Source organism: Mytilus californianus, unplaced genomic scaffold (genome assembly GCF_021869535.1).
Source record: "Mytilus californianus isolate M0D057914Y unplaced genomic scaffold, xbMytCali1.0.p SCAF_35, whole genome shotgun sequence".
Lineage (NCBI taxonomy): Eukaryota > Metazoa > Mollusca > Bivalvia > Mytilida > Mytilidae > Mytilus > Mytilus californianus.
The window spans coordinates 1,092,757-1,111,904 of NW_026262685.1; the positions used below are offsets into that span (position 1 = coordinate 1,092,757).

The 19,148-nt window shown below is 32.5% G+C and overlaps 1 protein-coding gene across 1 annotated transcript; it reads left to right on the forward strand.

The window, feature by feature from the left end:
- Nucleotides 1-3,905: 3,905 nt before the first annotated feature.
- LOC127736685 (uncharacterized) lies at nt 3,906-17,008 on the forward strand. Its single transcript, XM_052247263.1, has 9 exons — nt 3,906-4,150; nt 4,850-5,027; nt 5,506-5,609; nt 8,523-8,663; nt 9,646-9,822; nt 11,781-11,881; nt 12,515-12,638; nt 14,176-14,388; nt 16,840-17,008. The coding sequence occupies exons 1-9, from the start codon at nt 4,087-4,089 to the stop codon at nt 16,881-16,883; spliced, it is 1,146 nt and encodes a 381-aa protein (XP_052103223.1). The 5' UTR covers nt 3,906-4,086; the 3' UTR covers nt 16,884-17,008.
- Nucleotides 17,009-19,148: the final 2,140 nt, after the last annotated feature.

The following is a 19,148-nucleotide window of genomic DNA, read 5'->3' on the forward strand; positions in this document are numbered from 1 at the left end:
GAAGTTTAATGTTTAATTATACGTCAGTAACATCAGACGTCAGTGTAGAAAATAATACTCCTCTAACTTAAGACTGTGAATCGTCGAATTTTAATGACAAATGATTCCTATGGTCATGCTATTACGGGGTACTTCAATATCGTTCAAGACCGAGAGGTTAAAAACATTTTGAAAAAAGGACTAATATATCGTCCTTCATCTAAAATAGATTGGAAACAGTGTCGTCTGGTCACAAAAGACGCTCTTTCATCATATTGTAAAAATTGGTGTAAACGGGAAAATTCTGATAAAAAATCCCTTGATTCTTATCTAAATAAATGTATGAATGTTGTGGATATTCGAATAATTCAGAAATAAATAAAAGAGTACATAATACGCCTATTTCTAAAATAAGAAACAAACTTCAAGCACTTTTAAAGCAGTTTGTGTTTGTACCGGCCGACAAAGCAGCCAACAATGTGGTGGTGGTATGCCTTAAATACTACATGGACGTTCTTCAGAATGAAATTTTAAATTCTTCTACATTCAAGTCCGTGCGCTCCACAGATAGTCATATAGTAAACAATCATATAACCACATCACAGCTTAAGGTCTCTTCTGAACATTTGAAGGCCCCTACTATGTATTGGTTACCTTAACTACACAACAACAAAAAACAACAGTAACATATCGTTTAATCTCGGCCTCTAGTAAGTGTTCTACAACTAATCCTTCGGTGCTTTTAACTAGTTCCTTAACGACTATCAAAGAACTTATCATTAACTTTCGTTATAAAACATATGAAAATAGTGGAATTAACTATTTTTGGAGTGTAAAAAACTCCTTGGATGTTTTAGATAAATAACGTGCTTATGATGGTCCGTTTGATTCTGTTGACAGTTTTGACTTTTCAACTCTTTACACTATACTACCACAAAATCTTATCAAACAAAGGTTTTTCTATTTAATAAAATGGTCATTTGGTAAATCTAAATGCAAATATATTTGCTGCAACTCATTTAAAGCCTTCTTCTCTAATGAGAAAGGAAAATATGCTAGATATACTTACTGGAGGGGTGATGAGATGATTGAAGCTGTTAATTTTCTCCTTGATGATATGTATGTACGTTTCGGCAATATAGCTTATCGACAGGTTGTAGGTTTTCCTATGGGAACCATTTGCGCCCCTTTAATAGAAGACTTGTTATCGTATTGTTATGAATCACAGTTTATGACCAAACTCAGTAAAGACTCGTCTAAATTGCATTTAATTGACAAATTCAACAACACTTACCGTTATCTTGATGATATTAATTCGTTGAATAATCAAGAATTTTCTAACTATACTGCCGAAATTTACTCAAAGGAGCTTACTTTAAATAAATCAAATATAAACTTTAATAACTGTCCTGTCCTAGATTTAGATATTTCAGTTTAACACGGGAAACTCTACTCTAAAATTTACGACAAAAGGGACCATTTTTCCTTTCCTATTCTTAAATTTCCTTTTTTGGACGGTGATGATCCTTTGGCACCATCTTACGGTGTTAATATATCACAACTAGTTCGCTATGCCCGTGTCTGTTGTGACGTTTTGGATTTCAATGAACGTAATGTATGTATTACTGGTAAAAAATAAATTATTAAGTCAGGGATTTTGTTACCACAAATCACTTAAAACCTTTACTAAATTCTTTCATAGATATAAAGATTTGGTTTTGAAGTTTGGTTGTACCTGAAGAAAACTTATTTCAAACGGGATAGCACATCCTAATTTTTACGGAGATGTTGTTTACCGAATTTAGATACGATCCGGGTAAACTTATCGATCCTTGAAATAAACTTATTCTAAAAGGTTACCAATTCAACACTGTAATTAGATCTTTGAATATTGTTTTTATTGGTATTTATATTGATTTTGTTATCAGTAATTAAAATCAAACTAAATATTATTTTCATATACATGTGCACATTCATAGCTCTACAATCTGTCGATACCTGTATGTATCTTGACATTGCACAAGGTCATGTTTTTCTCTGACTGTTAATGAAGTCTTTACACTAATTCCATTGGATGTTGGATGTGTACTGATTGATATTTAAGTCTTAGATGCATGATTTTTTTATTAGTTGTTATTGGCTTTGAACTAGCTGTCAATAACTGCGAGTACTCTCAGATATGTACTTAGTGTCTTTTCGTTGTGAGGATGTATAAGTACCCTACCAACTACCACGTCCACTCTGTGTGTTTGTTATATATATATTTTGTTTGTATCTATCTGATGAGTTAAGTCTTATTCAACTGATTTTTATAGTTTCTTCTTATGTTTTACTGTTATACCACTGTTCCAGGTTAGGGGTAGTTTGGGCACCCCCTTACATGTTTAACTCCGCCACATCCTGTATGTGTCTGTCCCAAGTCAGGAGTCTGTAATGCAGTGGTTGTCGTTTGTTTCTGTGTATCATATTTGTTTTTCGTTCATTATTTTGTACACGCATTAGGCCGTTAGTTTTCTCGTTTGAATTGTTTTACATTTGTCATTTCGGGGCCTTTTATAGCTGACTATGCAGTATATGTTTTGCTCATTGTTGAAGGCCGTACGGTGACCTATACTTGTTAATTTCTATGTCATTTGGTCTCTTGTGGAGAGTTGTCTCGTTGGCAATTATACCACATCTTCTTATTTTTATATAATGAATGTATTGAAATGATCTTTTTCACCAATACGATTTTTTTCCAAACTTGCAAGTTTTCAGTTCACTGTCATCGCAACCGCCATCTCTAGATCATGTATGTTTATTTAAACCGTCTGTACAGGTAACTATACTATGGGCGCATTACATTTGCGCGCATTTGGGGATTAAAAGTTTTTACGTTTGCGCGCAGCTTTTGTTTACATTTGTGCGCATTCATTTTACAGGTAACACAGGTAGAAATAAAGATTATTCATCATAAATATTACTATAGTTCTTATGAATTTTGAACATATTTGTGAATTTGAATTATATATTTTTCAATATTGAATTCTAAAAAAAGTATAAAGTGATTGTGAGAAATCTCGTAATTGCACTACAATGAGCAATTTTATTCAGTACATCCATGTATGTTTGTGTTTTGTGTTTACTTGAAGCTTTACTTTGGTTTTACATTTTGAGTCTCGAATTGTTAAATGAATGCTTATATTGTATCATTGACATTTTTTTTTGTTTCATAACCGTTTTGTAGTTCAAGTTGGTATGTGTTACACTGTACAAAAATTTATTTTTTACCTTATCTTAATTTCACATGCACTCCATAAGAAAATACTCTTAGTACATACCTCTACTAGTTAATTAACGGTATATATGTATATTTGTTAGATTCAAGTGCGTGTGCTAAATTTTCAGAACTGTTAGACTTTTGACGTCAAATTAGTGCATTACATGTGATCGAAAAGACATAAAACAAATTTTTAAATGTTAAAAATATTCCTCCATCTGAAGGTGTCGGATATCTTTTTTTAAGATAGCACTTGTCAGGTCTTGCATCGAAAGAGGGTGCAAACATTTTCGACAACAGGCATCCGCTTTCGACTATCGTCCGACTTAGAACATTAAGTTGTTGTGGTGGACGTTAACTGTCCCCAACTTTCGACTAAACAGAGTACTGATTATACTATTTTTCTGAAATATTAAAACACAAATTAACAAACATCAATCGGACTAGACGAATAAAGAATTTTAAAACGATTTTTTTAATGTGAATATACCTAAATTTGAACATGTTCGTCGACATAGAAGATAAAATTCATTTGTAAAATTAAATATGAAAAAAAACAGTGAATTGTGTTTTGAAAGCATTGCTAATATGTGTTTGTTATTTCTCTGTTTATGTTCTGTAGACCAAATTAAATGTAGGTGTGCATTTCACATATAATATACACGTTTAAAGACGGACAGGTGCGACATTAAATATTACAATCTTTAATTACAGTGAATTTTCACAAATTCAATGTGTGTGTATGTAATGTACCATGCAAAAAAGTAACTTTAACCTGGGAGTTTTGTTTTAGTTTGATATATTCGAAAATCAAAAAAAAAAACAAAAAAACGCCAAAACATTGGATTATGATTAGAATGAGTTACCATGTACTGTTTTTGATATTCTTGCTTCATACGCTTACATTTCAAGGTAAGTAACTTAATTTCATGAAACGTTTCCTTTCAATCACAATCGAATTTTTATTTTCATAGAATTATGTGTAAGTATTAATATTTGTTATTTACGCCTTAATCTACTGATAAAGAAGCTTTTTTTAAGGGAATTTGTGGTAAGACGGACATATTTAATTCAGGGTGCTAAGTTCTTCTTGCACCTTCCTATTGTTGAAGACATGTACATGTATGGTGACATGTCTTTCCTGTTTTTATTTGTTATTGGGTTACTAAGTTCTCATGCTATAGACTTATCATCATATGCCTCACACTTAAATATTCACAAAGTTTCTGCAACTAAATTTAGTGGGACACGACTTTCGTTGCTAAGCTTTAGTAATCTACTGAATTTTATTCCGCAAAACGCTGGGGCTGTCGCGCATTTCATTTACATGAAAAATCATCTATGTGCGGAGAAAATTAGCATTTTAAGTTGAATGATTTTTTCGCGATATTTGGGTCTTGACGAAAATCAGCAAAACAAAATTTATTCACTGAGTACTCACCTAAAAATAATACACCATCAGCCACTTTTGACTTTCTAATTAATAAACTACAAGCCAAAAAAATAACAAACAAACTGGTTTAAAAAAAAACAACAACACTGCTTTGTTAAAATGTAGTTTATACCATGCCTGTTAAAATTGTACGTATTCTTGAATATGATTTGTTTCAGCATATTGTGAGTGCGACTTGCCGCCTGATTTAGATGGTGCATGGTGGGATAGCAGCGCGGGAAATGTTCAGTTTTCTCAGACCACAAAGCAGTTAGATGGATGGTCATTCACTGTATACACACAAAGTTTGTCTGCATTCACATGTGTAGAGAGTGTTGACAATATATTACTGTTTAAGTAAGTTTTTCCACCATATTTTAAAAATCATCTCGGGTTGATTTAAAGCTTGATATGTCGTATATATAGTCAATTGGTTACTGTTGAAACCCGAATGTTGATATGTCAGTTTTCGTTTTAGTGTAATTGGGTTACTATCTAGTTCATGTATAACCAGGACTTCCATGCAGTTAAACTGTTAACTGAAAAACTAATTTAACAGCACTTCCCAATATATATATAGGTATAAAGTTGACAAGAAATGAAAAAATAAAAATCTTCTTGGTTATTTAAATTTTCATGTGACTGTTTGTTAAACATAAATAAAAAGTTCAGATACTTCTATTTTATTATTGTTCTTTGTCAACAATAAAGATGAAAGATGTACATAAACAACGATTAATAAATCTAATATATAAGATGAAACAAAGTTGTTCGAATTCCTGTACATTTCATCTAATTATTTATCGGTAAGTTTTGTTTGTTTTTTACGTTATAGGAGTAACAAAGAAGCCAATACATTTGGAGCACTTTATTACGGATTTCTGTGTATGGTGTACACCAATATAACATCATCCAGCTTCAGGTATTATCTAAAGGCAGGTATGTACAATGTATGGTGTACACCAATATAACATCATCCAGCTTCAGGTATTGTCTACAGGCAGGTATGTATAATGTACGGTGTACACCAATATAACATCCAGCTTTAGGTATTGTCTACAGGCAGGTATGTTCAATGAACGGTGTACACCAATATAACATCGTACAGCTTTAGGTATTATCTACAGGCAGGCATGTACAATGTATGGTATACACCAATATAACATCATCCAGCTTTAGGTATACACCTTATCGCTATTTGTCCGCCATTACTGGACATCACACAAGTTCCCGTAAAATGTTGACGTCATAATAGAAAATGTCTGACGCCACAATGAAAAAGTGATTGTTGTATGACGTCAAAAGTTCGAGCGGGACAGATTCTCGGGTCAAGCGGGAATAGCGATAAGGTGTATTATCTACAGGCAGGTATGTATAATGTATGGTGTACACCAATATAACATCATCCAACTTCAGGTATTATCTACAGGCAGGTGTGTACAATGTATGGTGTACACCATTATAACATCATCCAGCTTTTCGTATTATCTATAGGCAGGTATGTACAATGTATGGTGTACGCTAATATAACATCATCCAGCTTTAGGTATTATCTACAAGCAGGTATTTACCATGTATGGTGTATACCAATATAACATTATCCAGCTTTAGGTATTATCTACAGGCAGGTATATACAATGTATGGTGTATACCAATATAACATCATCCAGCTTCAGGTATTGTCTACAGGCAGGTATGTACAATGTACGTTGTACACCAATATAATATATATTTGCGATATTTAAAAAAAAAAAAAAATAATTACACTAAAAAAAATATTTTGTTTACCAGGAAAACGTACGTACGTCGCCTGCCGTATTAAAAAAATGTAAACAGATATGACTTTAAAAGCCCATGTTTTGGTACAAGAAACCACAAAAGTCACTCGCATAAAAACATAAAAAGCAAATGCGCAATTTCATCTCATGTAAAACAATTTTTGGAATTCTTTCAACGTTTCCAAGGAGTTGCGGAATAACACAGTAAGACGTGGATGACTACTACGTAAAATGATAGTGGTTCATACGTGCCGCTACATCTACACTGTCAGGTGACACAAAAATCTTAACAAATTGACATATTTTTAACTGTAAGGAGACACAAGATTGCATTTAGGAAAAAAATGCAACATACGTTCCAGTTCATCGCGCTTGATTCATGTTTATTAAACCCGTCTATAATAAATGTTCCAAAAACGAAAAAATACACAATTTACCACTTGATTGTTTGTCAAAAATATACAGTCAAAAAATAATCTTTAAAAAAATAAGAAACAAAAATATGTACAACGGCTCTTTACAAAATTAAACATCTGTAACTTAACAATACAATGACAACTTTATGCATCTATCTATTTTTAAACTTAAATAAAATTGAGAATGGAAATGGGGAATGAGTCAAAGATACAACAACCCGACCAAAGAGCAGAAGACAGCCTAAGGCCACCAGTGGGTCTTCAACACAGCGAGAAAAATCCCGCATCCGTAGGAGGATTCAGCTGGCCCCTAAACAAAAATGTGTACTAAAAAAAGCAAATTAAATATTATTGTTATATACATGTACATATACACATTCATGGATCTACAATCTGTCGATACCTGTATATTGGCATTGCACAAGGTCATGTTTTTCTCTGACTGTTTATGACGTCTTTACACTTAATGCATTGGATGTTGGATGTGTACGGATTGATAATTTAGTCTTAGATGCATGATTTTTTCTTATTAGTTATTAGTGGCTTTGAACTAGCTGTCAGTAACTTCGAGTACTCTCAGATCTGTACTTAGTGTCTTTTTTTTGTTTGGATGTACAAGTACCCGGCCACGTCCACTTGTATTTGTAGTATTTGCATTTTTTATAGTTCAGTGAAAATGGACGTCACACCAAACTCCGAAACATACAAATGAACTAAAATAATAAAAAAACATACAAGACTAACAAAGGCCAGAGGCTCCTGACTTGGGACAGGCGCAAAAATGCGGCGGGGTTAAACATGTTTTGTGAGATCTCAACCCTCCCCTATACCTCTAGTCAATGTAGAATAAACAAACACACAGAAATACGCACAGTAAATGTCAAAATAGGTAACAAAACTTTATTTTGCTGAAAAGATTTTTCCTTGCAAGAATATTGTTTTGTCAGGGGAATACACATATCTACTAACAGGGGGATACAAAAATGTCATTCAGTTTTCCTTTTCTTTACTATTTGAGACAGAAACCCCCTATATTTTTTAATGCATCTATATAGTAGCCAGTGGCGGATTCGGGAGGTTGTAGAGGGTTACGCCCCCTTTTTTCGATCGGAGAAATATAAAATCGTCTTATTTCTTTTAGCCTCACTCCACTTGGCGGTATATATTTCATTTTATATAATAAGGCTTCTCCTTTAAAAAATCCTGGTTCCGCCCCTGCATCAGGTATAATTTGTTATCCTCAGAATGGAGTAATGAAATGGGAAATGAAACATTGATAAAAGTAACAAATAAGGTAAACACACAACGGTTAATAAGCTTTATTGGGAAAGGAGGTGGAACGTACCAAGGGGACATGTTTAAAAGTAATAAATAACACTTATAAAAGAAACCAAAACCTTCGGTAGGTTGATTTAAAGAACCGTAGTGACATTAAATACTAAACGTTGCTCTACTTATCATAAACGTTGTTCTACATATCAGATGTACTTCCCTGCATGCCGAATCTATACGAAAACCAGTTAAATAGTTATGTGTCGAGGTCTTCTAGTCAATGATAAATTGGAGTAATATTTTCTTCAAAATACAATGTAATGCGTTAATTATCTCAACTGTAATAATTTCGATCTAATTCTTTAAAGTAAGAGTTTTTATTGAAGATGAGGAACCCGATGAAGCTTCTAAACAAAGGGTTAAAATGATGGTGAAGGAAAATGCTTTAGAGCCTTACGATGTAAATGTTATTTGTAATCCAGTTAATGGTCCATCATTAGAAGAGTATCATGTTCTAGTAAAGCAAGGTAAGTAATTATATTCAGAATCCTCTGGTTTTATCCATGAAGTACCATTACAAAATTTCCCCGCTAACCCCTGTTTACCTTTTTATAATTACATTTAGTTAAGAAAGCCATATTTAAAAATCCTATGAAATCCTTGTTATTTTTTCATAGTTTTTAAAAGAAAAAAGGTGTCAATGTTAAATGTATGAAAAATCTAGAGAGAATCATTTCCCGCCAAATTTTCAATGGCTTATATTTCAAAAACAACCATACGGACCCTTCTTTTTTCTGCTTTTTTAGTTCCTGTATCTATATACTATCAATTCATAACAGTCTTTTAAAAAGCTTGTTATTTTGAAACAGAGTAGCGAACATCCTTAATCCTTTACCAGTTAACATCACCCTTTAACCTTTAACTTTTACCCTTTTTACTCTTCCCTTATTTATTTGTGATTTTACTCTTAACTCTTACGTTTACCATGTATCACAACCCTTAACTTTAGTTAACTCTATAGCCTAACTTTACCATAATCCTTCACCCTTCACCCTTTACCCTTTACCCTTTGCCCTTTACCCATTACTCTTTACTCATTACTCTTTACTCTATCACGTTTATCTCAAACCCATTACCATTTACCCCTAACCGTTAAACCTGATATCTGTACCCTTACAAATTAAGTCTTAATCCCTTATTTTTTTTGATCGATTTCAATAAACGCTGAGTCATTTCAAAGAACATTACAAACATATATCTGATGAAAGTTCCTTTCCTTAGGTTTGATCAATATATATAAATAATTCTTCCATGTTCAGCCTCAGACGAAAAGTCAAATACATGTAATGACAACTGAATTGTAGGGAAAAATTCATGCTTGTCTATGGTAAAACTTCTTTTAATCAGCTTACATTCTGAGAAAAAAAAAACATTTTGTATCAATAATCTTTATACACATTATACAATCTTTGCATTATTTTATTTGTTTATTGCTGTATACATTAACAGACAAACAGTCGTTGTTGAACCAGTATTTACCTGATATACTGCTTGGTGTATTCTCCTACAGTGTAAACGATGGAGATTCTTCCTATTGTATTGATGGTTCTCTATGGGATTCGTGTACAAATAAAACATCTATCAACTTAAACTATACACTGTGTTCAACTGTAATGTTTGGGTCAGGTAGGTTTTGAATAAATCATAGAAATATCCACAAATCGAAAATTATGGTTGGTTGGTGTGAATAAATCGTTGGTATTTGAATGATTAGTATTTGAGAGCAGACTTTTTCGAAATTCTGCCAACTTTGCAAAGCATTTGCTATATAAATGTCACGACATATTCTTTTCATGTATAATAAAAAGTCATACAAAAACAGACAGACACACACACACTGAAATACATATAAGGGTACATGTATGCTAGGTTTAAATTTCAACCAGACATCAATCCAAAGAAGAAAAAACAACAGAATCACTTTCGGAGGGCAACATACAGTCAATAAACAGGTCTCTATACAATATATCTAATTTGTATTGAGTCAATAATAGTTTATAGATCTGGATTGTTTTCTAACTGCAAACATACAATCCAGGTTTTTTTATGGGGATTCGAACTTAATTGCTGCTGTTGAGCTGTCCTTTAATATTATTAAATGTTAGATTAATAAATCTTTCATATTAGGAGATATGGTATGATTACAATTACGACGACTATCCACCGAAAACCAACAAGTATAAGGATGAGAACAACTCCAATTTGTTTTCATGTCTTTTATAGACAAACTGTTGTCTTTCATTTTGTAGAACCGTGAAAAAAGGGAATAAAGTAATACATTGTAACTGCAATTCTTTGAACAATTTTTTACCGGATAATTTTATGTTAAAATGCATTGACGTAATAATACTATCAAATAGTTATCAAATGTCGTTTATATCAGGATGAGAAATATAATTTCAAAGGTACTCTGCAATAAAGGATACAGCTGATACAGTTAGGATTAAAGTCCGCCTCATATCTTGACTTACAACTAGAAATTGACAATGAGGGTCGGTTGAGAACAAAACTCTACGACAAAAGGGACAATTTCAGATTCCCAATTATGAAGTTTCAATTTGAATGCAGTAACATTTCAGCAGCACCTGCATATGGAGTATATATCTGCCAGTTGATACGATATTCAAGAGCTTGCATTTTTATTCATGATATTTTGATAGAGGGTTGCTGCTTACACGGAAGTTATTAAACCAAAATTTCAAAGTGTTGAAGTTTGAACATCCCTTCAAAAATTTGGCATACGCCATCACAAATTGGTTGACCTTTATGGAAAATCAGTTTCAGAGATGACGACAGATATGTTCCAACTGTCGAAACCATCTTCTGCTCGAATGTGACCTACAGAATTAACCTTAACACCAGGTTTGTACTAACATAAGCAATACGACAGATGCCACATGTAGAGCAGGATCTGCTTACCTTACTGGAGCACCTGAGATCGCCCATAATTTTGTTTAAAATGGGTTTGTGTTGCTATTTTAGTTTTAGTTTTCAGTGTTGTTCTTTGTGTTTCTTTTTTTTTAATGTCTGTGGTATTTATACCGGTAACAATCTTGTCTATCCTTTGTCATAAAAACGTTTCGATTTCAAAATTTCACATTTGGTCAAGTTTCAGGGTTAGAAAACTTACATGACCGATGGTTTATGAATTTGGTGATGTCTTTTGGTTAGATGGGAATACATTACCAATCCACCGTTGAGTGATGCCTAATCACTTGATATAAATTATCAACATATTTCATAGGAGCAGCACGAAGAGTGTCAATATAGAGCAGGATCTGTATACCCTTCCGGAGCACATGAGATCCCCCTTTCCCTCCCCCCGGTTTTATGAAGGGTGCGTGTTGTTTCTCTGTCATTATTTTCTATGTTGTGTTTTGTATACTGTTATTAGTCTTTTGATCGTTTTTCTTTTCTAGGCATGGTATTGTCAGTCTGTTTTCGACTAATGTGTTTGAATATCCATTTGTTATCTTTCACTTCTCTTTTATAGCACTGCAAGATGAACCAAGTTGTAAATCATATTTGGAAAAATCAACATGCATTTTTGTTTCAAGAATCAAATATTTAATGTGATTTTTCAGCAACTGGTCATTTGTACAGTGTTACCTATGTGTTACAGGGTAGTACCTACTATGTTACAGTTATAAACTCTGATGGTCAGGATACACTGTTTACCTGCTTGGTATGTTGAATTGCAAACTCTTTGTATCAATTGCATTTTAGTTGATGATATTTTGTGTCAGATTTCATCTTAAATATTCATTCCATCAGAACACGGACAAGAATAAAAATACCGGAGGTAGAATAAAGTAACCTAGATAACATTATAAAAGAATGTCATTTAAAAGTTTTGTTAACTTGCCTGGCTTTGTTTTCTGAATAGACGATGCTAAAGACCAAACTATGTGGGGTTCATCGACACGCATGGAAAACTTTGTTGTCTTCTGTTTACATGCTGTTTACTTTCAAATACACATGTTATTTTTTAGGAATACAATAATAATATGAAGAATCATACATACAATATATGTGGGATATACGTCATTGAGACGGAAATGCTGTTTAACCATAACCTACTCTTTCAAAATTTTAAAATGTTATCCGACTAAGTTATATGTTATATAACCGTCCCATTAATCAATATGTTAGAAATAGGTAATTTGTCTTTAGTATCTGAAAATGTAAGAGTTATAACCTAAAATGAATAATTTGAAAATTGTATAAATTAAATATTAAAAAAGAAAGGTAAGTTATGAAATTTTCTCATTTATTGATCTTTATTTGTCTTTGACCTAATGTGTTCTTAATATGTTAGGCAGTGGTGTCATCAGGAGGGAAAATTGTCATGAGCACAAACCCGGGCAGCTGTGAAAAGGGACAGACACCATTTTCAAGAACATCTAATCAGGAAAGTGTCCTGATTACTTTGTCTCAATATGGTAAGAAAATAACAGTGGATTTATTCTACGTTATTTCAACACATATATGTTTTAGAAATCTATGGTCAGCTTTAATACGTACACAATCTCAAGTCTAGACGATTCTTTACTCTCTCTTTATATATCTCTATCCAACTAGTAAGAATTTCAAAATTCTGAGAATTAATGACATGTTTTTCCTTCAAATTACCTTCTGAAATAAAAACGATCTCGCTATTCATGTAGTATGAAAATAAGGATATGCATATAGTATATGTATATGAAAATAAGGATATGCATATAGTATATGCATGACAACCAACATCATTTAAGAGACATACCACAAAAGACCAGAGGACAAAAACAACAATGGACAAAATCCATACCGTATAGTCAGATATAAAAGGCCACAGGATAAACAAAATAGAAACGATTAAAAAGGAAAATAAACAGTCTCAAAACTATGATAATTTCAATTTTTGTTGAATAAATTGATTTAGCAATGCAAAGCGGAGATATGTAGTACGTGCTTTCTATATAACGTAGTGTTATAAATATAATTATAGAATTGCTATTACCTTAAATGATATTTTCATAACATGTGCATCCGTTACATAGATACTCTTCTAGCTTCATTATTTTCTATTCTTTATTTCCAGTGACTTGTCGTAAGTATCCTTAAATTAAAAGTAAAATTTCATGATCAACTCTTTTTTCCGAATTGACAATACCAGAAATGGAATAATTTATTACGGTCAAAAACGTGTGTCCATGTCTTATTTGATTTTAGAATATGTACAACTATTTGTGATATATAAGAAAGAGTAATGTAATGATCTATATTCTATATCATCAAAGGAAAAACGAATGAACCAAAAGGAATAAGCATGACACTTTACTACTTTTACAGAGGTTAGAAGCAGTAAGACTTATTATAATTAACATTATAGGGACAACTTATCGTATATATCTTCGACTATAATTCAGGTTATCCGTGCCATGTATGAATGTTCGTTGAATTTTTGTCTATGTTTAAATTAAGAATATGTGGCATGATGTTTATCGATGAGACAACTATCGATCTTTGTCAAAATTCCTGATAAGAAAATTTCAGTCTTAAGTAAGTTGCATGTGCATGTAGGTAACAACTTTTATTAGATATTAAGACCAGTGAAAAGTATGCCTACTGAATCGCTAGTTAGGCTAAATGTAAGAGTGTTTTGCTTACAACGACTATATTTGTCTACATTAATTTCTGAGTCTGCTCTGCAAGATTCATCAACATGCTGTATGCGTTGTTTCAAGTAGATATCTTCATTTTGAAAAGTTGTCAGTTTGGAAATTTCGATTAGTTATTTTTTTCCTTTCTAATTAAAAAAACAGTGTTCCGAAAGAAAAATTATTTAAATCAAAGATTGACCATCATGGTTATATTTATGATTATTCCTGAATAAATAACTATAATAATGTATGTTTTCATACGTACGGAGAAGTGATAAAACATCAATATACTAACGTGTTTACTTTTAGGAATGTATCAAATTTTTTTACATTTCAGCTTTTAATAGTGATAATTCAGACCTGTCGTCAGATACAGATATCAACATTCTAGCTTTAATCGTCGGTTTGTTTGCTGCGCTAGTATTCCTTATTGTTGCATTGTCTGCTTTTGTATTGTATCGGAAGTGCTTCAGACGAAGAAGTCATATACACCACGTACACAGACGTGTCATTCCAGGCTTGGTGTATCCTAAGAAAATTACTTTAGCAGGTACTTTATTTTAAAGACTGTAATGTTTCAATAGGACCTTCATAATTATATAATTTCAAGAAGATGCGCAGTAACGTTAAATGGGATTTAAGATCAACAACACTAATTCACGAAACTTAGATGTCAATACTAACGCTTATTTCTTAGTTTTACGTCATTCGTTATTTTTGTATATGTTCAGCAACGACATTGTGTCTATAAAACTATAAACGTTTCCAATATGTGCGTTTTATTCAAACAAGAACAAAAAAAAAACACTCTTCAACTCTATAGTGTGTTACTTTGTTAACTGCATTACCGTAAAATTGTGATTATGGAATGCCGCTATGAAAGAAAAGTCTTGTTTATGCCCCCGCAACTGAAAGTTTGGGGGGGGGGGGGGGGCATATTGTTTTACCCCTGTCCGTCCGTCCGTCCATCCGTCTTTCCGTCCGTCCCATTATGGGTATATAGTTATACCAGGTAACTCCTCCTACAGTCTGAATGCTAGGAAGTTTTCACTTGGCTGGCTGTTTGTACATATATTGAAGGTGTGCATGTTGTCAGGGTTTTGATTTTTATGACTATTTATTCTTTTGGGAGATTGTTGAACTTTGTCAATTTGGAGTATATACTTGCATAAGAGGTGTATAGCGTTTCCGGATAACTCCTCCTACAGTTTGAATGCTAGGAAGTTTTCACTTTGCTGGCTGTTTGTACATACATTGAAGGTGTGCATGTGGCCAGGGTTTTGTATTTTTATAATATTTGATCTTTTGGGAGATAGTTTAACTTTGTCATTTTTGGAGTATATACTTGCATAAGAGGTGTATAGCGTTTCCGGATAATTCCTCCTACAGTTTGAATGCTAGGAATGTTTTACTTTGCTGGCTGTTTGTGCATATAGTGAAGGTGTGCTTGTTTTCAGGGTTTTGATTTTTATTAATATTTACTCTTTTGGGAGATAGTTGAACTTTGTCATTTTTGGAGTATATACTTGCATAAGAGGTGCATAGCGTTTCCGGATAACTCCTCCTACAGTTTGAATGCTAGGAAATTTTCACTTTGCTGGCTGTTTGTACATATATTGAAGGTGTGCATGTGGCCAGGGTTTTGATTTTTATTAATATTTGATCCTTTGGGAGATAGTTGGACTTTGTCATTTTTGGAGTATTTACTTGCATAAGAGGTGCATAGCGTTTCTGGATAACTCCTCCTACAATTTGAATGCTAGGACGTTTTCACTTTGCTGGCTGTTTGTACATATATTGAAGATGTGCATGTGCATGTGGTCAGGGTTTTGATTTTTATTAATATTTACTCTTTTGGGAGATAGTTGAACTTTGTCGTTTTTGGAGTATAAAATCGCCAGAGAGGTGCATAGTGTTTTTCGGATAACTCCTCCTACAGTGAACCATATACCTTTGTGTATTTTAAAATAACACTTTGCATATGCAAGGGCATCATTTGTGTCTCCTTCCGACACAATTATATCTTAAGGAAAGTCCTACGTTGACTATGTTATAATACAGAGGGGAGTGCGGGGGCATCACTTTGTCTAGTATGTCTTAAGAATATACAAGAAAAATTGCAATATATGGTTTCATATGTTCAAAGACATATGTTGCAACTTTTTCCATGTATCACGAATATAGTTTCAAATTTTAAAAATAAAAGTAATCATAACAGGCAATGAAAAACTGAAAGTCGTAGAAAAACACATCGTACCATTGCAAAAAATGACGAAAGGACGAACAACAGTACACAAAATACTAGTACTACACAGGAAACTAAAGAGTCTGCTCCAGAGGGGTTCGGAGATAAGTAACATTCAGTGACGTCACAGTCGAGAAATGACTGCGTATTATCACACCAAAGCTAGCAGAACACATTGTCGCTTACAAATATCAATTATCAAACATGCGATGAAATTAAATATAATTACTAAGCAATGTATAGTTTCAGATGAAACTCCAAAATGTATCATCATTTTTCTAGCTAAGAATAATTTAATTTGAATTCAAGGTAAATGAATGAAATCAAATAAACATTTTTTTCAAATGAATTATATTTCCTTTACAAACGTATGCACTGGCATCTATTTGTAGTACCATTAATTTATCTGCGGTACTCCTATTTTGGTATCCAAATAAATTTTCAATATAGTAATCATACTAAATTAAAACAAAGAACACCAAATTTCGATTGTTCCAACATTTGTCTAAACTTGCTGAGAAAAGTAGGGGCTGATTGATTCATTTTCTTCACTTTGTTTATTTTGCGATTTCATCTCAATCGCGAAATATATTTATCATTTGATAATGAATTTGTTTATCCTTCTTTTTTTTTGAAAGATGGAGTCAGTAGGATATTCTCAGTTTAATTACAATTAAGCAATTAAAACTGATTCGTGATAATAAAAAACTTTAACTTGTAAATTTAACTTTAAAGTGTACAAACATTTCATTTTAGATGCAGGTATTGGTGATGTGGTACTTCATTCACCAAGAGTTTAAATAAAGATTCCAAGAGAAACGATTTAGAGGGGGAAACATTGGTGTTTATAAAACAAATATTTATTTCAGTTAAATGGTGTTGTACAATAGTTTATTGTGGAAAAAAATCTAGTTTACCTGTTAAATTCTTTGTTGCTTTGATGGAAATACTTTAAGAAATATGATAGGTAAAAGATGGAAAAAGTACTTGATGTGATTGTTTTTTTACTTCCCCCCCCACGTATGTTTATATTAGCAGTATACTGATATTAAAATAGTTGTGCGTGGAATCCATTTATATAACACACATCATCAAGTTTTATGATAGTCTTCCATGTTCCATCAGCAGTCTTTAGTTTTCTATGTCGTGTTTTTTAACTGTTGTTTGTCTTTTCGTCGTTTTTCGTTTTTTGCCATGACATTGTCAGTTTGTTTTTTTCTCGTCGTATGAGTTTGAAAATCCCTTTAATATCTTTCGCCCCTCTCCTCTAACCAAATACAAATAATACTCAAAGACCTAAAGAACACACGAATCAAAATATACAAATATCACCAAACAACAATGTTGTGATCAATAATTTATAAAATGCAACAACATGCAATATAGTTGGACTTGTGTATTATATACGTAAAATGGTAGTCAAAGTAGTTGAATAGATCTATATGCAATCTTTATCAGAAAAGTAGAACTATTTAGAAATAACAAGATTTAATGATAAAGCTTTTAATTTGAATCTTGAAATTCAATAAATATGGAAGAATATAACAAACAAGAGGAAAAATACACAATTTAACAGACATTCATCGTATTTAATATATATTATTATAGACCAAGATTGTACTAACTAAATATATTATATTTACATTTTTATACATATTATACACTTACAGATGAAAATCTCTGAACAAGTTTACAGTTTTTTCATCTAACTTTCATCATAGGCTTAGCCTTAATTACATTCAATATTTTTTTTAAATTATAATAAGGATAACAATGATATATAATACAATAGTTTAGAAGTCAATGCAGTATGCTTTAAACACGCAAAAGAATAGACTAGAAAACAATAATGTGTGTCAGACGTAACATTGGGAAGCTCATCATATACTTAACAAAATAAAGCAATGTTTATCCTCGTTGTTTTATGTTTAATTTTCAATGTAGTGTGGTCTTGTTTAGATCTCTACAATTACTTATCCATGTCATAATATACACAATAAACATTTCTCTTTTAATTAAAATAAGGATCAATATATTACGCTAAGTAGCTGTAACGTTATGTTTAGAGTGTGAACCTCCAAAACCACTATTAGCAAATTTCAAAATTAACAATGTAACAAAACAGCAACCATGATACTGTTACTAGATATTCAAGGTGTGAAGTCTGCAATCAAAGAGGGACGAAAGATACCAGAGGGACAATCAAACTCATAGATCGAAAACAAACTGACAACGCCATGGCCAAAATTAAAAAGACAAACAGACAAATAATAGTACAGATGACACACCATAGAAAACTAAAGACTAAGCAACACGAACCCCACCAAAGTTCTTTGTCAATCCGTATTCTCAAATATATTACAGATACTGAATCTTATTTCCCTTCCATAATGAATCCATGATGAGGGATACAATGCATAATCTCACAGCATGATATGGTCTAATATGATGGCAATGGCTGGTCTAGCACCCATTGTTGTCGCTAAAACATAGTTATTATAATGTTAAATATGCGTAAAGCAATTTCAAAGTTCAATCAATAGCTATTACAAAAAAGAACAGAAAGAAAACCCTAAAAATTTGAGATGGTAGCATATTCAAAACGTCTTCGGAAATAAAATTTCCTCTAAGTTACCCTCGTTTGTATATCATAGATAAACAAACAATCCTCAATGAACCATTTGATTATTTCCTGAACAAAGTTATTCCTTTTCGCTGTTTTTAGTTGAACGGTTGAAAAATTGATAATGATGATGGATGGCTGTTTAACGTCCAGTTACAAATAAAATGCATTTTCAGGGCAAAACATGTTATTATGACTTATGATCAATGTTTTGTGCTAGACCGACACGATGAGCCAGATATTTAACGTGCAAGTTGAAAAGGTGACAGCCCACACTGGACATGACACCTTACTCAAACATATTATTCTGACACCGAGCCGACCAGTCTTTGCTACTACATCGTACTGCTTAATGCTGAGTGAGAAACAGCAAATATCAACAAAAAAGTCTTTGATTTGACCCAGCCATGAATCTACTCTACGACATTCTACGTTAGAGGCG